We start from the raw sequence: 20185 nt of genomic DNA, 5'->3' as shown, positions 1-20185 counted from the left end.
TACTTGTTGAAGTCTTCCTTCTGGGGCAGCGAGTGAGAGGAAAAAAGGGGTAGAAGAGCACCTGCGCGTCTGCACTTAAACTCCAAGAAAGTGGTCAATCTCCATCCTTTGGCCTCCTTGGCAAAAAGGAAAAATTTGATCTGACCATCAGCAGTCGACTAGTACAAAACAAGGAGGGAAAGTTGCGTCTCCTTGAAACTCCATGGTTTTTGGTTACGTGTTAAACTCACGTCTTTGATCGGCAAAGTGAAATTTCTGGCCTTCTCATTCCAGAAACCTCTTACATAAATTTTTTGTTGGCCAACGAAGGAGAATAAATGAAGAATCCACGTGGGACCTCTTCTTCTCCAGAGAGAGATGCTTCAGATGTTGGTCCCGTATCCAACGTGAAAGCAAAGCTTTAAAGGAGGCCACCTTCATTTGTGCTTTCCCGTGACGTCAGACTTGGGACGCCCCGTCATGTCAGCCGCGGTGGCCGCGGGCTATCCTGGGATACAAAATGGCCGATGAAGCCAAACGGGCTGGTAAGGTCCAGCAACGTGCAAATGGTCCAATATTCAGCAAACAAGTGGTCCAACACAAGTAAGGAACAGTGGTAAACCTGTGACAGGGTCATGGGCCACCAACATTCACTGATGCTGGTCCTAATAAAAGGTACTCATATAAAAAAGTGCATCACAGTTTGTTGCATGTGGGTGCTGCAGACCAGTCAGGGTTTACATGCTGACCAACGGTCTACCACCGAAAGCTCAAGTATGCACAAGAGCATCAGAACTGGACCACAAATAGAAGTAAATGGTCGAGTTTGTGCGTATTGCTTACAAGGATAACATGACACCAGATGTATGTGATGCTTTTGGCAATGTTCTTTTGGGAAACATTGGGTTCTGCCATCTACTGTTTGTGCATGTTACCTTGACACATGGCTGTTGCCTTTTTTTTTAGCAGAAAAATGTATCCTGCCAAAAACCAAATGGTTCAGAAATGGTTTAATGAACACAAAGAGTTTAAAGTGTTAACTTAGTCTCATAATATTCAGGGCTTAAGGAAATCCAGTCTCTTTGGGATGTGCTGGAGAACCTAGTCCGATCCAGGAGGCCACTAGTTGTTAACGTCTTGGGTAGATGCCACAACACACCTTAAGGGGTCTAAACAAGTTTTGTCAGCATAAGGGAGGAATGACACACTATCAAGCAGGTGGTCACAATGATATGATTGATCAGTGTATAAGCACTGTTCATTGACCTATGGTCAGATTGACCTGTAAAGATTTATTTTAACATAAATAGCTTTTATCAGACTTAAGCTTTGTACTTCACCTGCCCCTTGTCAGATACCCTCCAAAATATTGGAAATAAACCCCTTAGTGGGATTTTATCCTTTCATCTGCTTGATGTGGTCAGCTGCTGCAAGTTCGGTGTGTTTTGCTTTGAGTTTCAAACCTCCCTGCTACATTGAGTGGGGTACATATTTGTAGCTTATGCCTTAGAATGTGCACATATGAGTTTTGTTAAGGCAGTCATGGAAAGTTTGGAAAATCTGTGATGGGAGGGGAAAAGAAGACAATTTGTTTTTGTTTTTTTTACCATAGGCATCTCTGCAAGTGACATATTTAAATGTAAATGAGTTATTATAATTGATGGACTGCAACACACGCATGGATCCATATTCAGGCACATCACATAATGTTAAAATGGTGTGCATTCAAAGCCTAACCACCTATCATATCCAGGCCATGGTAAAGAGAAAATAAACATTCTGATGTCATTTATTGTGAATGATTGAGAACCATTCCTCTCATGTGTATACTATGCTGAATCCTAATAGTGGCATCTGCTGGTCATTCAGAGGAGGGACTTGTCTTTTCTCAAATACTGCACAGCAACACACTCCCAGCAGTAAATAGGGATTACTTATTTATTTATTTTTTATTTATTTAAACAAGCAGCTTGATTTTCAATTAAAACATTTTTACAAATAACCTGAAAAGCTTGTCTTAGTAGGTCTCCAGTAGGGCATTACTCTTTATTTCCAGATGATTGATTGAAGATATCACTTTATAACCTAACCCTACATTAAACTTCTCTGATGCCAACACATAATAGCTTTACTTTTGCTTAGAATAAATCACACACAATTAGTGAGTATCAGAGTAAGGGGGACTGAATACAAATTCAAGCCACAGTAAATTATCATTTAAGTTCCACTTCACAATTACGTGATACTTTATCACATAAAATTATAATAAAAATACGTTTCATTGTGTGGTTGTAACATGACAAATGTGAAAAGGGGTAGGAATTGTTTTGTAGCACAAAGGAACACAGACTTAGAATTAGTGACACATATAAAAAACATGCAAAAGTCTCCAGAGTTTGTATTCTAGGGTCTCTGTTGTTAATGTGGCCTTTCTGCTTCAAAAAATAAGAGTCTCTAGGGACTGGACAGCTTCCAGACTGCCTGGACTAGTGTGATGATAGAGGCACAAAACAGCAACACAGTCAACCAGCTCTTGCTTAATTTTTGCACAAAAGTAGGACAGTGCTTGCCTAAAGGAGGGTGAAGTTGTCCTTCTGAAGGACAGTCAACGGTTTACATTCCCATGACAAGAAACTGAGTCACTTTATCTGTGTCTTGTTAAACTAAACCGAAGGTGCCCTTTGGGAGCCATGGCTGTTTAAGTAGCTGAACGCTTACACTTGCTGTGAATGAACACGAGCCAAGGTTGTGCAAAGGAACAACACAAGCTCAGCAAATCCTTCTCATTGAAAAAGGTTGATTAAACAGTATGTCCTCAACGTCTGTGGGACGTTTCAGTCAAGCAGCAAAATCCCACGATGCATTTAGTTGGTGTATGGATTGTTTTAAAACGTCATACCAAAGTATTCTAAGATACAAGCAGGTCAAGCAGAATAACACTGTTGAGTAGAAAGAAAAAGTTTGAATTTAGATATTAAACCTATTAATTTGCATCAAAGTCAAAGATGAAACATAATGCCCCGCAAGGGTGGCTTGCAGGGTAACAACAGTAATATATATACATTTCTCCTGTGTCATGTTTGGCATTGTTTCCCCCTAAAGCAGTTTGATTCTTGGTTTTGTTTTTTAGTTTTTTAAAGGTCAGAGTCACAAGACAATTCATCTTGCAAAGTCCAAGCTTTTTATTTGGAAAAGTATACAGAACTTGGTACCAGTTGGCATACAGTACTGGCAGGGGTCTAGTATACTAATAGTCATCATTGGTAACACCTGGTTGCTTGCTGGTCACATGAAATCCTTTGTTAAAAAAAAGCTTCAACCAATCACCTGCTAACTACTCATCTAAATTCTCTACAAACTTCCAAGTAATTTTAACAGAATGTTTACACCTGACAGGTCTTAATACACACTGAAAAGTGTTCAAAAGCAATTGCAAGAAGATGCTCATGCTTTGTTAAAATGATTTACATGTGAAGAATATTTACAGGTGTCACATTTTCTTCCTTGCAGTTGAATTTGTATTCTAAAATGTTCAAATATTTTAAAATTTTCTAATTTACAGGTGTACCTGCTGCTTATTCAGGGGCTGGTTGCTGCTATCATGTTGTATGATGGTTTTAAAAAATTGTTTCAAAATTGCTTTCTTTTGTGAAAATGCCAGAGTTTACTCAGGCTGTAAAAAACATAGAGTAACTGATCATTGCCCCATCCCCTTATTGTGCACTGACTGTCAGTGGACTGAAAGACTATTAATAATCTTTCATTTACTTGCAAATAAACATAATTTGGATATTTGGAAATAATTCCAGTCGCATAAAACCCAGAGAGTCCTAGCATAGAAGTTAAAGGAGCACCAGTCAAGGTAACGATGTTTTCAAACAGTGAGCAAACTACCAGAGGCATGCCTATGTACAACGGCCAACTGCAGACTCTACCTGAACAGATGGCCTCACTAACCAGGTAATATCGGCTTGTTTTACTTGTGTAACTATAGAAGGAGCAGGCCAAAAGGTATGACATTTTTTGCAGTCTGTGCTTGAATACTACTGTGAAATTTTGTGGGTGTTTATTTTATATTTTTTGCCCAAGTCTATTTACTGAAGGTCATCACATAATGGGAATCTTACGCCAGTCCATGCTTATAAGCAATATTTTATTTGAAAGTGTTTTCAAAAAGCATCAACTAAAGTCCAATCAGTCCTTGCTGAGACAATGCATTCTGCAAGATCACAGCTCTGAGCCGTGTGAATAACACACACAGCCTTAGTTAACACTAGGGCATATCTGTTAGGGGATGAACCCCTGGCGTCTGAAAACAAACACTCCTTAAAAACTAGGAAGAGATCTTGATTGTATGCAGGAAGTTCATATGATAAACTTCCTCTTGTGCAGGAAATTCCCAAACTAGGATGAACTCTGTATTTTAAAGGTCCACAAATGTAGACTAGAAGATTCTGAGATCACTAGATGAAATGTCCTGTGGATAAATGAGTACTTAATGCTTATTGGTGCAGCCGTTGTTTAAGTGTCCAGCAGCAGTTAAATGTATGTTGATGTAAAAATGTGAATTGGAAGATTTATTTTCATCAAATCAAACTGTCAAGACTCTAAACATCTAAAGTTTAGGACAGCCTATGTTCCCACAAAATGTGATTTTTATATATGCACATGAAGACTGAGTTTTCTCTTGAAAATAAGACCCCCCTGTCTCAATGGGTCTCACCTGTATAAATAAAGGTAACTAATCTAATCCAGAAATACTTTCCATTTCAGTGAAGTTTTACACTTCCATCAGCAGCTCACTGTTTTGATCAGGTGAGCTGCTGCAGGAAAGGGAGGGGCTTAGTGTCTGTGGTATTGCAACTTCAAGAGAAAAAAGTCATATTAAGTCTATTTAGATACAAATGAGCATCTTTGAACAATGACATTTTTTCTAATATCCATTATATCTAAATATTATTTTGACAATCGTAATAGATGAGCCGAGTGATAAAGGAATGGGTAGATGTGTAGATCGATGGGTAGATGGACATACTAATATATACGGATGAACAATTAGTGGATTGATGCACTGGATTAATGGATGGATGGAAAGACTAATGGATAAATGGTCCAGACTGATAAGTCATTCTTCCAGACCTAACCAGATTGTGCAGGAACCTTTCAACAAAATACTTTTTTTTCATGATTTTGTTAGTTCCAGACCTTCTCAAATACACAAAGGAAACAACAAAGCTTAAAGTGAGAACGTAAAATGTTTATTTCCTGTTCTTTGTTATCCCAGAAAACCATGTGACACTTACTCAAATATCGATTTCCACAAGTGTTCAAAGACTGAATATAGAACAGCGTTTTTAAAAAGGTCAACGGACACTTTAAATGAAGCACTATACTTGCAATAGATACTGGGAAACAATGTAGTCAATGTATTACCAAGGACATTTAACAAAAACCTCAGTTATTCTTAATTTAGTTAATGGTGAATTGTATTCATTAACAAACCTGATCTTATTGAGAAATGCAATACATTGTTTTACATTTTAAATTGTGTGGTGGACTCATTATATTTTAGGCATTATTAATTGAGTTCCTCTGATTAAACATTTGGCTGCTCTCTGGAAACCTTTCCAAACTGAATACAATCTGATTTTGTTTTATACAGGAATTATAATAAAGAAAAATAGACATAAGATTTTCATCCTCTGAATGAAATTGAAAAGAACAAGGACCCAAGTGCAACACCGACATGTCGAAAATGGCACAAATTTGTTACAAAACATTGACACCAAAATGTGCATCTTAATCTTCATATTTAAGATTATCCTGGGGATACAACATTAAGACAACTCGCTTATTATACATCACATAAACTCAGGATCACAAAACAAAATGAACACATTAGGTCAGGCAAAAGACATCTTCCCCGTATGAATGCATGTAAATTGCACAAACATTTCTTAGCATTTTAGGCTATAAAACCATGAATAAAGTGTAAACAATGTGCAAAAAAGGTCTATATTGGGAATCCAGTAATATTAATATTTCATCTCTTGTCACTTTTTAAAAATATTTCTGTATTTAGTATCATAGAATAAAGTTTATTTGAACAGACAGCCATGGCAACTTTGGTTCCTTGTTGTTAAACGAACAGGAGAAAGATAGATATATATATACATGTTCTGCATTTTACAGCAACAAAGATGGATTAAGATGTAAATATAATTGTATATGTTTGTGTACTTTCCGGAAGTTTCAAAGTGCTATTTTTGATGAGATGATGTACAGAAAAAAATAAACTTAAATTGTGGCTTATTTTCCTTTTTGCAATAATTTATAAATCTCTTTCAAAACACAGGTAATATCTAATCAAACCGCTGCGCATCGAATTCAATAAAACAGATGAATATTAGTAGTATATTGAATCTTGTTCTAGGGAAGCTTGAGACTATCACCCCCATATAGTGCCTTGCTAAAGTTTTTACATCCCTTGAACTTTTCCTTGTTTACAAGCACAATCTTCATTGTATTTCATTTGGATTTTACATGACAGACCTTCACGAAGTAGTGCATGATGGTGCTGTGAAATATAAAAGATACATGGTTTGCAAATGTTTTATACAAATGTGAATCTGAACAGTGCGGCATGCATCTGTATCTGAAGATATCAACAATGACAATGGTGAATTGCAGAGTACTGCTGACTCTTTTGAATCTAATGAGTTCTTAGTGCTCATTTTCTCCATCGTTTTATAAATTGGTAGTGTTTGCGCATGTTGGGTTGTTGAGTTTCAAAGAGCATATTGCCAACTAGTGGTGTGGCGGGGAAATTACACAATTTTCACATCTCTACTGTTGCTGTGTGAACAGAGACTATAATTAAAACATCATGTAGATATGTTAACAGAAATGAAAAAAAATCTGTTTTCATGTAAGCAAGGTCTAAATCCAATGTTTAAAAAATAGGTGTTTGTCAACAACCTCAGAGATTTGTTAGAAAACCTCGAACAACTTACTTTTGCACTCCACAAGAGCCATTGTGGGAAGATGGTTGGAGCTAAATTCAGGGCAATCCTTAAAGAGACCATTTGGGAACAACTTTATTTGATCTTTCATTTTTAGTTTATTTGCCAAATTAAATGTATTAAATGTGACAGAATGTAAAGAAGATCAAGGAGTGAAAATACCTTTGCAAGGCACTGCTGCTGCACTGGGTAACTGTGAACAATTGCTGGCTAGTTTAAGTGGCAAACTAAAATGCTAATATACCTATACTCTGTGATGGTCTGGATAAAAGAGAGCCAAACGGGCTGAGAAAAAAATGTCAAATGCAGACATGTCTAGCTGTTTTTTTCATTTTGTTGTTTTTGTTTTTTTTAAAGCACACGCAATAGCTGGGGTCAGAAGAGAGTTTATATGTTACTGTTTCGCCTCTGCCTCTGGGTGCATCATCGTAAATGAACAGAATTTTATGTAGCTTACTGTACCAGAAGAGGATGACTCACTCCTTGGCTCTCAGAATAGTTTCAATAAATGTTGCCCTGTGCAGCTTCAAGGTGGGGAATTTTTGCGAGTTTTATTTTTTTGTTTTGTAGGCTTCAGTTGTTTGATTCTAGTCCCTCTAAATGGTCAGGGATGGGGAGACCAGTGAGTATTGTCAGACACTTATTCCATACATTAAACACAGGACACACAGGCTGAACAAAAGAGACGTGAAAGGTGTGCAGGTGCTGGGAGCCAACGGCGTCATAGAATGCCACGTATCCGGCATCATAATCCAGCAGGACCCCTACCCGTCGCAGGTGGGGTGAGGGTTCGATGGCCAGCTCCTTGCTGTTGTGACGAACCACCCAAGAGTTGTTGCAACGGCAAAGTACCCAAGAGGCTGAGTTCTTGCCAATCCACTCATGCTTGGGGGCTGACTTGTAGGCAATGCCTATAGCGTACCTGTTTAGCAGAAAGAAGTTTAAATGTCACAAAAACCTTTTGTTTAAGCACTCTAGAAATGAATGGTTCTTACCATGTACTCCCTCCAATAAGAGCCTCCCAGTAGTGACGCCCACTGTCGATGTAGACATTTCCCACCACACCGTAGCTGCTCTGGCTTGAGAACCGATCCTGGCCGTGGCCTTTCTTGGACGTGGTTTCATCTCGCTCCACTGTGAGGTTATCGTGGGAAACCTTGAGCTTCTTGTGAGCAGATTTCGGATCCAGTTTGAATGGCTGGCCTGGTAATGAGAGATCATTTTACAATTTATTTTAAGAATCGAACTTTATTTTTACATACAGAAAATGTTTTATTTCAGTCCTTATTTTCTTACTGTTGGTTTTCAGAGTCCCTGGTTCACTGCTTCTGCTTCCCGCTTGATTAATGGCTTTCACAACAAAGATGTACTTGGTGCCGCTCTGCAAACCATGCACTGTGTAGTGGTTTTGCTTGATGTTGGGAACAATCATCCAACTTTCTAATGAGTTGCATAGACCTGGTGGAAGAGGGAAAGCAGTTATGTAAAAACAAGAAATCTTCTTAAAACTTACTAGTAAAAGCATACTTTTAGCCCACAAAACACTTTCTTTCAAAACATCAAGGAGAAGATCAATGTTCCGCTATGTAACAACACAGTACACTAAATTGAATAGGATGTGCAAGGCCTTGGATTTAGGAGCAGGTAAGAGGGTGAGAAAAGGCACTGGAGGAAACAATTCACACCTCGTTGGCTTCATACCAGTGCAATACTTCCTGCTGAGTGGATTTCACTGTGGGTTTATTTAATGGTACCTTTGCTTTACCGAAATGCCTCCAAGGCCAAAGTATGTTTGTGTGAATGTACATTTCCTCTCCATCATATTATTTTTGTTTACCTGTGTAAGTATTATGATTATTGTTTAATTAATATTTATCAAAAACTAAAAATCATATTTCAGAAAATAATTTCTTAACCAAAACTCATTACTTATGAATAGAAATCAGAGATGTCCTCTGGTGTGGTGATTATGGGCTCAACGCCATTAATAATTACAATTAGTAAATAATAATAATTGATAATTATAAACCAAAACCACACTAAATGTCACAGTTCAACTGCTTCACCAAAGGTGGGGGAACTTTGACCTTATTTTGAAAGATAAATTGCTCTTGCTCAAAATAAACACAAATGCTTTCTCTTTATCTACGTGAACATTTATTAAATAAACAGCCCTGATATTCTGATTCAATAATATTCACCTAATCAACCAAATTCTACACAAAAAGGGGTAAAATACCTAGCCAAACAAAGATAAAACAACATTGTCTATGAAAGTCAAAAGTTGGAGGTCAGTGAAACACAAAGGGTTGTAAAACATTTAGGCGCAACCAGTGGATCTAGCTGCCGTTTCAGGGCTTCTGAGAACCTCTAGCAGTCCAACTTTTAAGTTTACCTGAGTCTGCGCTCAGGTGTTCAAAATACAGTGAGACACACACAGCTTCAAAGCATGGCGGCTTTCAGAATCCAACAGCAATCAAAGCTTCAATAAGACACTGCATGAACATACAACTTAGAACACATTGAACTACAATAAGTTGCAATTCTAAATAACCCTTAAATTATACTCTATTCTGCACAAGCTATTTCTAATAGAAATAAAACAAGAATGGGATTACTTGGTGTCATCTTCTCTGGAGCAGGGGAGAGGGGGGGAGATTTGCTATGCGTCCCTAACAAACTCAAAAAATGGTCAGCTTCTCTTCCTTTGGCAAAAGGGGAAAAATATGATGGACCGTCAGCAGTCGACTGGAGCAAAAACAAAGAGGAAAACTTTGTCTCCTTTGAAAACCTCCGTGGGTTTTCTTGAGTTGTTTGTCAGATCCACGTCTTCAATCGATAAGGTAAAACTTGATGGTCATCTTATCCCAGTTAACTTTTAGCTCGCTGAGCTTCTCATGAGATTGGCCAGTGAGGAGAATGAAAGAAAACCCACGTGAGTTTCTTGTCCAGAATGATGCGCACCTCTGTTGCGTGGTAACAATGTCTCTGTTTCCAGCGGGGAAAAAAGCAATGGTGGAGCTTCTCGTGTTCTTATATATATTTTTTTAGGGGTTGCTCAATATTTGTGTTTAAGCACCATGTGAGCTGTCTTGTCATATGCTAGGCAGTTTATTAAATGTAGCATGCAAGTAATGGCTTTAAGATTAAACCTGAATTGTGTGCAAAACGACTTGTGTGTCAGCATTCCTGTGTTAAAAGGCCATAACTGATTTGGCCCTTAAGAAAAAGCTTAACTGGTTGACAAGCTTGGGTACAGGGTTTTCTTTCCATGATTTAAGGGAAAAAGCATTGCTATTCCCAGGCTAAACTGAACACTAAACTGAAAATAAACTAAGTTTTAGTGAACTCACATATGAACACTTAAACACAAACACGGCAAACTTAGAAGCTGTTGTCAGTGACAAGACGTTTATTTATATTTAGGTACATGTGCATGCAGTTCGAAGTGATAATCTTCAAGAAAAACCTAATTTGTTCATCAACTGCAGATTGCGGCTATCTCGAATGTGGGCAAATACAACAGTCATCCTAAAATTGTAAAATGGTAACCTAGTGGCAAATAGTTGATATTGAACCAGCCTAAAACAACAGCTTGTAAAAGTGTGAAAGCACAATGTTACTTTATAATGAACATGTTAATGACGAAATAATAAATCTGACTTGGCATGTTACTAAATGTATGTACTTCTAAGCATTTCAGAATAAAAGAAAAACAACAAAACACTACTTACTGATCTCCAAAATCAGATGTAGTTCTTAACCTTGTGCTGAACAATAATCTACAAGAATTAAATGTTCTTTTGTTGTATTATTGCAATAATGATACAAGACTTCAACTTCCGGCAGTGTGATTTATCTCAGTGGCTACACGGAGAATAATTTGCCACTTGACTCCAATTTTGACAGCAACACCTCTGTCATGAATGTGATAAGAGAGAGCATAAAACATCACAGCATCTTATTGAAGAAAAAGAGACAGGGATGTGACAGCTAGAGGGAAATTAAGTGTCACATTAGTGTCATAAGTGTCGCATCTTAATTCTTTAAGCGTTGAAATAATGAGTTGTAATGGACAAAGGGATAACCTTATGAAGGAATACTTTATTAGATAAATGTCAAGCATATAAAAAAGGAAATGAAATGGAAAATGCAGATGAAGAAAGGTAGACTTTTTCTGAGTAGTGTTTGAATCTTTGAAGAACACTTCAAAAATGGAGTTACTGAAAGAGAGTGAGCGGTTTGATTGAAAGGCAGCAGGGGAGCTTGTCTTTAGGTGTCATGACCCCATTTTCCTCCATGTAGTTGCTGCTTACTCAGCCGTGCTTAAGGTTTCCAAGGTCTAGTTTGTATCTGACTCGTGTTTGTAAGAATATATTACAGCTAATTGCTCCACAAGACATTCTATGTCTTAAGTGTGTGACTGATATTGGATTTCTTTTTTTTTTCTTAGGTGCCATCTTTCCAATAATGTCTGTCCTTATGGTTTCACATACGCTTGCACATATATTGTATAAAAAAAAACGTAACCTCTTCAGGAAATGGCATCCTTTTCTGACTGCTCGTTTGTTGTTTACCAATATTTTGAGAATATGCCAACATTTAATCAGTTTTAACAGTTTTAAAGAATCAATGTCACCAACATTAGTATTTCCCCCCAAGCTCTACTGTTCTGCTGCTTCCTAAACACAAATCAGAGATCTAAAAACAAATTTTTAGATTTCTAAACTAAAGTAATAGATTTTGTTAAAGCTCCAGTCCTGCCATGTCTATGAAATATATAAGCTAATAATGTCTCCATGTTGCTTATATAGATTGTGCATTAGGATGGGGGGTGCAAAAAGCTGCTTTTTATGGACTGGGTGTTACTTTTTGCTTTTATGTCAGCATCTTTTTTTTTTTTTTTTCCAATTCATGACCATCTGAACATCTGGGAATGAAAGATCTTACTCGAGGCATTTTGTTTCTATCTAGCAGTCACCTGTACCCACTTATACCTAAGTATGCGAATTTGCATATTAAATCCCTACATTTTTCATCTATTGCAATTGCTATATTCAAATTAACAATCTCTATTTAAGTTGAGAATCTGATTGACAGCAAAAAGGCAAATATTTTCTTCTTGTATAATTGTAAGTCCAGCAAAAAGGTGTTGATATATTTCAGATACAATATATAGATTATAGTATGATATAGCACCAACGCCCACATGCACTTACTGACAATGTTGGACTGTCCAGTGAAGATGGCATACTGGAGCTCATAAGACACAACCGTGAATTCATCATCAGACGTCCAGTGGACACTGATGGTGTCATAGGAAGCCGTGCACAACTCTTCCCTTATGCACGGAGCGTTTGGAGCTGTAGAGAACCAAAAACAGAAACATTATCTTTGACCCTCTGACGCTGTAAATTACATTAGGGAAATTCCAAGCTGGTGATTCACCAATTTATTAGTAGTTCCAATAAAATTCAACCTCATAAACCTTCCTTATGTGCACAGGAATCTAATTCAAGACTTCAATGTTTTTTTTTAAAGTCATTTAGATATGCAAGAGTTACAGGCTGAACAATAATGGCAATGGAAATACCCGACTCGCATTAACGCTGCAGGAAGAGAACATGGCACAACCTCATTTAAAACACAAAATCTGAGTCACAGCATAATCTGCTGAACTGCTAGCTCTGTTTCACTGATGTATTGATTCATGGGAAAACAAATGTGTTATGACTATTAAGCTGTAAATGGCTTCTTTTGTGTTAAGCTTCTTGCAGGAGAACAGATTGAAGTAGAAAAACAAAGATACAAAGGCCCAGCTTGAAATTATTGTAAAGCCACTTCTTATCTCTTTTTGTGCCTGTCACTTGCTCCCACTCCCAAGCTTTCTGTCATGAGTGGCTGCACATAGTGGAGTGATTCAGGCTGATTCACTGAGTGAAATACCCTCCAGCGAAGCCCTGATGCATTGCAAAGAATAAATATGAGCCAACCATTTTTACAGGCCTTCAAAACCACAACAAATGGCCATCATTATTATTTCTTCTTCCCTGGTGTGCTGATCATTTAACAGTGACATTTTGATAGGTTCAAGCAAATGGATGAGGGGAAGTTAATGTCCTGGGATCTAGCTTCTAATGCAATGCTTAAAGACAGACTTGAAATAAATTAAACGAAGAAAAAATAAATTGAATTACAACAGAAACCTAATTAGTTTTAAAGTTTAGGTTTCGCAAGAAGGGTTAATAAAATCAAAAAACTACTATTAAATTGCCCTTTAGTGTTTGAATACACTACTTGATGTAAAGAAAGAAAATGTCTCTAACCTGTGAGGTAATCCAGACTTTCCAGTAACTTCTTCTCTCTAGTGAAGTCCAGAGCAAACGTGTCAAAGGTGTCTGTCAGGTGGATCTCAGGAATCAGGACCTGGGTTGATGCTGTTGCCATGGAAACCCTGGATTATTATAAAGAGAAATAGGAAAGGTCTTCACAGCTTTATTTAATTTTTGTATCCGGCTATAAACACTCATTGGTCGCAATTTCAGGCATATAAACATGAACATCAGATGCTGAGTACTAAGTGAACTACAGTACCTAAATTTAACAGTAATGAATGAATCTTCCACACAAGTCCAGTTTGTTGAAATTGTATTTTTAGGATTGAATTCATAGCTGAATTCGTTGTAGCTGTGTTCAAACTCGTTGAGAGTAGATTTGAAATCACCAAGTCTGGGTCCTGTAAAGTAATCGGAACCCCGTCTGCCCTGGCAAGGTTGGCGGTAAGGCAAAATGTCCAGCCGACTGTTGAAAATGACTGAAAGATCGAAGAAACAGGATGTATTGACACTGCTTCTCAATAGACAAGGACTCTGCCTTGGAAATGGTGTGGGAATCCAAGCCAGTTTGAACATTCATCAAAGAGCATTTGAGGACAACTCTCAGCTGAGGATTATAGGTTTGTAAAACGGGACGGCGTGTCCTAATAAATAAATCTTTGGATCAGATTCTGACTGAAATGCAGCTTTGTGCAAAGAGCTAAAGGGTGGTTTCTTCTGATATCATTCACCTGTGTTTCTCCTGCCGGAAACCTACACTTCCCACACAGATGTGCTGTTCTGTGCCAAATCAGTTACCAGAGCGTAAAATACAACTATGCTCAATGCAAAAAAATATACTGCCTTTCAACATCTGTTTAGTAACTGAACTAGATACTTAGTGGGCTGCTCATGTAGGCTGCCTGACCTCTCATTGATACTCTTGGCCGTCTGCAGGAAGCGAGCGTGGTCGGTTTCCTTCAGTGTCTGATCGGCCTGTGTTATGAGGGCCGAGGACCTCTCGATGCACTGCTTGCAGTTGGAAATCTGCTGGGCCAGCTTCCGAATCCTTTGAGCCTGAAAACATTGAAAAGGATAATTTTCATTAAATAGACTTAAAATGGATGAAAAACATAAAGAGTGCTTGAAAAATGACTTTGGCAAGATGAAGAGTTTTCTGACTTAGTGGAGACAAGATCTTAATCAGACCAAATGATGGGAAATGATCCATAAATTTGGGCTTTGTATCATTACATGGAGATAAATATTGACATTTGCACAAAAGGTCAAAACTAGGAAGTCTGTTTCTTGATGTTTTCTTATTTAAATCAATATCAAGGAGGTAGAAGGTTTGAGAATCTAAAGCTCGGGTAAATTTATGTTGACTTACTAGACATGCTTTAACCTTCTTGCCTCTTGCTGGTTGGGAATATGTAATTAAAGCTGAAGTCATTTGCCCACTGTCAGTATTGTGGAGAAACAGTGACGCTGCAGTCTTGTTGATTCTCTAAAACGGGTCTGGAAAGGCTCGTGTAAACACACCAAATCTCAATTGTACACACATCTGTTAAATGTTGGGTTTTGTCATGTAAAAGAAAGTGAACATTATATGATTTCCATAGTTTTTTCCCATATACACTACCGGTCAACAATTTTTGAAACACTTTGTCATTTAATGGTTTTCTTTAGGTTTATGACAATTTATATTGCACGTTGATTCTCATTGAAGGCATCAAAACTGTCAATTTATGGAATTATGTAGCAAACAAAAAATTGTGAAAGAACTTTAAATACATTTCTTATTTTTGATTCTTTAAAGTAGCTGCCCTTTGCTGTAATGACTGAAATATTAACCTTCGGCCGTCTCTCAGTGAACCTCTGGGAAGTTCTTTCAAGAGATTTTGGAAAACCATTTCAGGTGACCTCCTCATGAAGCTCATGAAGAGAATGCCTGTGAGCAAAGCAGTAATCAAAGCCAAGGGTGGCTATTTTGAAGAATCTAAAATATAAAAATGTTTAGAGTTAATTTACACCTTTTGTTTACCGTATAGTCCCATGTGTGTTCATTTACAGGTTTGTTGGCTTTGGTGAGAATTTACAATGTAAATAGTCATGAAAATAAAGAGACTCATTAAGTGAGAAAGTGCATCTAAAACTTTTGACTGGTGGTGTATGTGACATTTATCATGCCAAATTCATCTGAAAAAACAAAGGCCATCACCATCTCGCATCTTGACTATGTTTGCCTACTCTGCTTTGCAAAAGTTCCCGTAATCTCTGATTGTGAAGATATCTGTTGTCCACGGCCTTTGTCAAGTAACCAAACATATTTTCTATCCTATTTACTTAATAGCTCTGGCAAGGCAATTCCCAGAATTGAAGCTTCCTCCCAGAAACCAATTCTTTTATCGGTTGGGATGTATAATTGGTTTCAAAGTGATGCTAAGATATAAAGTCTTCCTCTTCATCAGATTTCTACCAGAGAAATTGATCGGTACTAGGTAGTGCTATTTCATTCGTCACAACAAAGCCCCAACACCATCTGAAGAAAAGTAACCCCAGTGCATAATACTGCCACTATGTTTCACTGTAAATATTGCATTCTTTCAGTGATGGGTCATACGAAGAATTTGGTTTCATCCTTTATTGCACATCCATTGTTTGGAGTTTTTAGCTGGGGAAATGGCATTTTAGAAAATAGAACAGTAGTTTTATGTTTTAAGGCTAAATCCCTTAACTTGTTGTTTTTTAATCATGTTTTTAGGTATATTAGTGATTTTTGATGCATGCAAATCTGGGATTTCAACTCATCTTGTATGTCACTCAGTTTCATTCCCTCAGCTTTTTAAGAGGCCGATTTAGGTCACTGGTTAGATTGAGGTCAAATGGCATTTAATCAGCAGCCTGGCTTGTAACAAACTACACACATAACAGAAATCCTATCCCAGGAAAGATTGCATTGTAGTCATGACCTCTGGATCCAGTTTATGAACAAAATGCCTAGTTTTTATGGAGTGCTAATTGTCAAACAACCACGTAAGATGCACTCAAAGTCCAACAACATCTGGCTTGAAAATACAAGCAAGGATTTCTCCATATGCTGTGGCCAGTCTGCCATCTCATTTCTATTGAGAAGGGTTTGCATCCCAGGCATCTGCATGGTTGATAATCTGCTGGCAGTTCAAGGATCATATTAACATACTGCGATTTAAAAACGTGTTTTCCCTGTAATGATTTTATTTCTTTTTTTGTATTTTTGTCATACATAAATGTTTCAGATGATCAAATAATTTTTTTTTATGTTGGAAAAAGATAACCTGAGTTCATACAAAAAGCAGTTTTCAAATAATTATTTCATTCCTTATCCAAATCAAACTGGCCCTCTGGGGAGAAAGTTATTGCCTCCCTTGTTAAATTATGAATTAACTGTGATTAACCTAGTTTTTTTTTAGAAGACTGAACTCAACTTGACAGGTCGAACCCAGGTTTGATAATTACCTGCAGATATAAATAGAACTTCTCTGACATCTGAAAGCTCCGACAGAGCAACACATTGTCAAAGAATTTGAAAAAAAAATCAAAAGACAAAGTCACTGTCATTATCTATTAACCTGGGCAAAAGAAGGCATGTCTGAGACCTTGAGATGCCAGCAAACCAAAGTAAGAGCCATAACACCAAACTGGAGAAAACATGCAGCTTCTCAGGAGAAGCCAGTCAACAAAAATTACTCCAAGAGCACATCGACGATTCAACCAGGAGGTCACAGAAGAACCCAGAACAACATCTAAAGCTCTACAGGCCTCATTTACCTCAGTTAGGGTCAGTGTTCAGGACCGGTGAACATAAAGCCTCATCTCATATTTGTCAAAAAAAGAATCTTGATGATACAGAAGACTTTGGGTGAGATATTCTGTGGGCTCATCAGACAAAAGTAAAACTTTTTAGAAAGTGTGTCATGTTACATCTGACCTAAAACACAGCATTTCAGAAACAGGCCATAATACTGACAGTCAAACGTCATGTTGATGGCTACTTTGCTTCCAGACCTGGATGACTTTCCATAATTGATGGAATCTTGAATTTCGCTCTCCACTAGAAAGTCCTGCATAAGAATGTCCAGCCATTAATACAGAACCAGCCCAATCCCACTTTAGTTATGGAGCAGGATCCAAAGCGCAGTAGCAAAAAGGGGAAGCTTAAAATGCTTAAACTGCTCCTAATTAAAACATGTTTAAAATAAAACACTATAATCAACCATTTAAACATATTCTTAAAAATAAAAGAGTACAACAATCAAAACAAAATTTATGCAGAAGTGCACGTTCTCTTTATCTTCTTTTAAGTCTGTAAATACAGTTTTCAAACAATTTTTGGATATTTATAGGTCTTTAAGGATGCTTGGCTACCATTTGCTATTGCTGACTTGATGAAAAAACATTTGTTGGCTCTCTGTAATTAACTCTGTTCAACTCTCATGGCACATTCTATATGAAATAAAAATACTTAATAGGTATTGGATTTAAATGTGTTACCCTTCAGTCCAGGCAGCAGGTAATGCATGGCAGTATAGATTACTGTATCTGAGTTGGTGCATATTTAATTTTAATATAATACAGCCTGCAAGAGAGGATTTACTTTCTTTCCAGAATGCAGTATATTTTAGTATGATCTGCAAACAATACAAATTTTAGCAGTTTGGAAACTTGACAGATATCCTTAACATACTGTTAGGGTGAATTAAACTCTAAATATCTTTTTTTTTTTTTTTTTTTTTACATTGGTACTTGTACATACAATTGTTTTCTTTTTTTTTTGTATTCTTTACAATATCAGTTTTTTTTTTTCATTTACATAAAATTAGCTTTTTTTTTTTTTTTTTTTTTACATTGGTACTTGTACATACAATTGTTTTCTTTTTTTTTTGTATTCTTTACAATATCAGTTTTTTTTTTTTCATTTACATAAAATTAGCTTTTTTTTTTTTTTAAGATTATAATAAAAAAACTGTTTGAGGATATATTTACTTGCTATCTGCTGTCACACGCTAACCCCGTGTATTTTTTCACCTCACCTTCCCCTCTTTAATCTTGCTGCCAATGATCTGCCGCCTCTGCTGAATGATGTCAATCAGGACGTCGCACTCCTCCAAGAGCTTCCCCTCCTGGCGGGACGCATTCACCTGAAAATCAATTCACAGATAGCATCAGACTGACAAGGAGACTGATTGATGATGAGCTGCAAGTCTTTAAAATTGGTAGGCCTCATTGCCATCACCCTAATCCTTAGCTTCGTGCACAGATTCTTTATCAGATTCACCAAGACGTTATTACTACTTCAGGTAAACATCTTTCTCATAAATACACAGTCTGCTTTTAACAGGTGTAATGATTTTCATCAATTCATCATATCATCATTCAAAGCAATCCTGACTTGAGTTTCCTCAGAAGAAACCCAGCATTTAGTTCAGTTCTCTCAAGCATTTGATTCACTTTGCAAGTAGCTTCACACACTGAGCAGGCTATGAAACCTGTTCAAGCCCAATTATAAAACTGCAGGTTCTGGCATAATGCACAATTTCTTATTGTGGTAATTTCCAAGTGGTCCTTTGAGCACTACAAATGTTTTCGCTGCAACCAAGTAATAGCATTGGGAGTAATAAAAGGTAGGTCTGTTGTGTTACCAAACGATTATTAATGTGCAGTTATTCATACAGACTTACCATCTCTGATAGAAGTTTTTAACAATTACATCATGGGAAGTCATTTTTATTTCCTCTACTGGGCCAGACATGTTTTAAAGGGCTTTGACTGTAACCTCAAAGTCCCTTCCTTACTGCATTTACGTAATTGTTTTCCAGGACTATGTTGCCAAAAGAAACAATTTGCCACCTGTAATATATCTGTGTTAAAGTGAAACATGCTGAGCTGAATACCATGGTTCTCTTGCACTGCGATGCCTCATCAGCTGCTTTTACAGCCCTGCTAATTGGTTTATTTGACACCAATGTGAAGCTGTGCACTTTGTGAAATACTTGCACCCATGTCAACTCTGTGGGACTTTGAACTCAATCTTGGAACTCTGTGTTAACATAATACAAAGATGCACATATGCTATGTATAAATACAGTGTATTGGGCAAAGACTGCAGACATTAAAGTATGAGTGTGAATTAGGGTCTGATTCTTGCTATCTCATTTGTTCAGAACAGACAATCTTGAACATTCCACAGTCCATTAAGACAACATGCTTTAAAACTCAAAGCAGGACATTTTGCAAGTCAAAATATCCCAAAGCTCCAGTTGTGAGTAAACTCATCATGTCATATACAGATGTGAAGCAAACATTAATGATTAATTTAAATATGGACTGTATTAAATCATCCAATCCTGGAACATGTGGAACTACTCTTTTAAAAGAAAAGGAGCCACCATTACTTTACTGTTGCATATGAATGCAACTCTAGAAAGAGCATAATTGTGAAATCAAAAGAAAAAATAACTGGGTTTTCAAATTTTTTTTCTAACAGATTAAGCATTTAAAAAAATGCTCTGTGCAGTTTCAATCAACCCCTCGAAGTCAAATCTTTATTAAACATGGCATTCATATGTAGGGCCTTGGGTGTGAGTGCACTCAATAGCACTAAGAGGGAGGGTATTTTATTACCCTAACCTCTGGTGCCTGCGCTCACCTCTAAGGGTTAAGTTGCATGTAGACATTTAGGGTCCTGGGTGGGGTGGGGGGCATGGCAGACCCTCTTCCCCACCCCACTTTTTCTTTGCACACTACAACAACATGCATCAACACCACATTTGAGCAGGCAGAGGTAGGCTTGGGGTCATTTCCCACCCTCGTTTGCTGTTTGCTGTCTGG

General features: G+C 37.3%; 1 protein-coding gene and 1 long non-coding RNA gene across 4 annotated transcripts in view; one reads left to right on the top strand and one right to left on the bottom strand.

The window, feature by feature from the left end:
• The window catches only part of LOC124861592, a 64615-nt gene that overhangs the window by 18104 nt on the left and 26326 nt on the right, over window positions 1–20185 (top strand). The window lies entirely within an intron of this gene.
• Window positions 5216–20185, bottom strand: part of LOC124861591 (E3 ubiquitin-protein ligase Midline-1-like) — an 87670-nt gene continuing 72700 nt past the window's right edge. For both annotated transcript variants that reach the window (XM_047355445.1, XM_047355446.1), the window contains exons 4-10: window positions 18388–18495; window positions 14244–14392; window positions 13328–13455; window positions 12221–12364; window positions 8298–8459; window positions 7997–8204; window positions 5216–7923 (exon numbers count right to left, since the gene is read on the bottom strand). In XM_047355445.1, coding sequence (XP_047211401.1) covers window positions 7575–7923; window positions 7997–8204; window positions 8298–8459; window positions 12221–12364; window positions 13328–13455; window positions 14244–14392; window positions 18388–18495 — 1248 coding nt within the window. In that variant the 3' untranslated portion in view covers window positions 5216–7574. The remainder of the gene's footprint in view (window positions 7924–7996; window positions 8205–8297; window positions 8460–12220; window positions 12365–13327; window positions 13456–14243; window positions 14393–18387; window positions 18496–20185) is intronic.

The sequence above is a fragment of the Girardinichthys multiradiatus genome, chromosome 24 (genome assembly GCF_021462225.1).
Source record: "Girardinichthys multiradiatus isolate DD_20200921_A chromosome 24, DD_fGirMul_XY1, whole genome shotgun sequence".
NCBI lineage: Eukaryota > Metazoa > Chordata > Actinopteri > Cyprinodontiformes > Goodeidae > Girardinichthys > Girardinichthys multiradiatus.
This window is presented reverse-complemented; position numbering and strand designations above follow the sequence as displayed.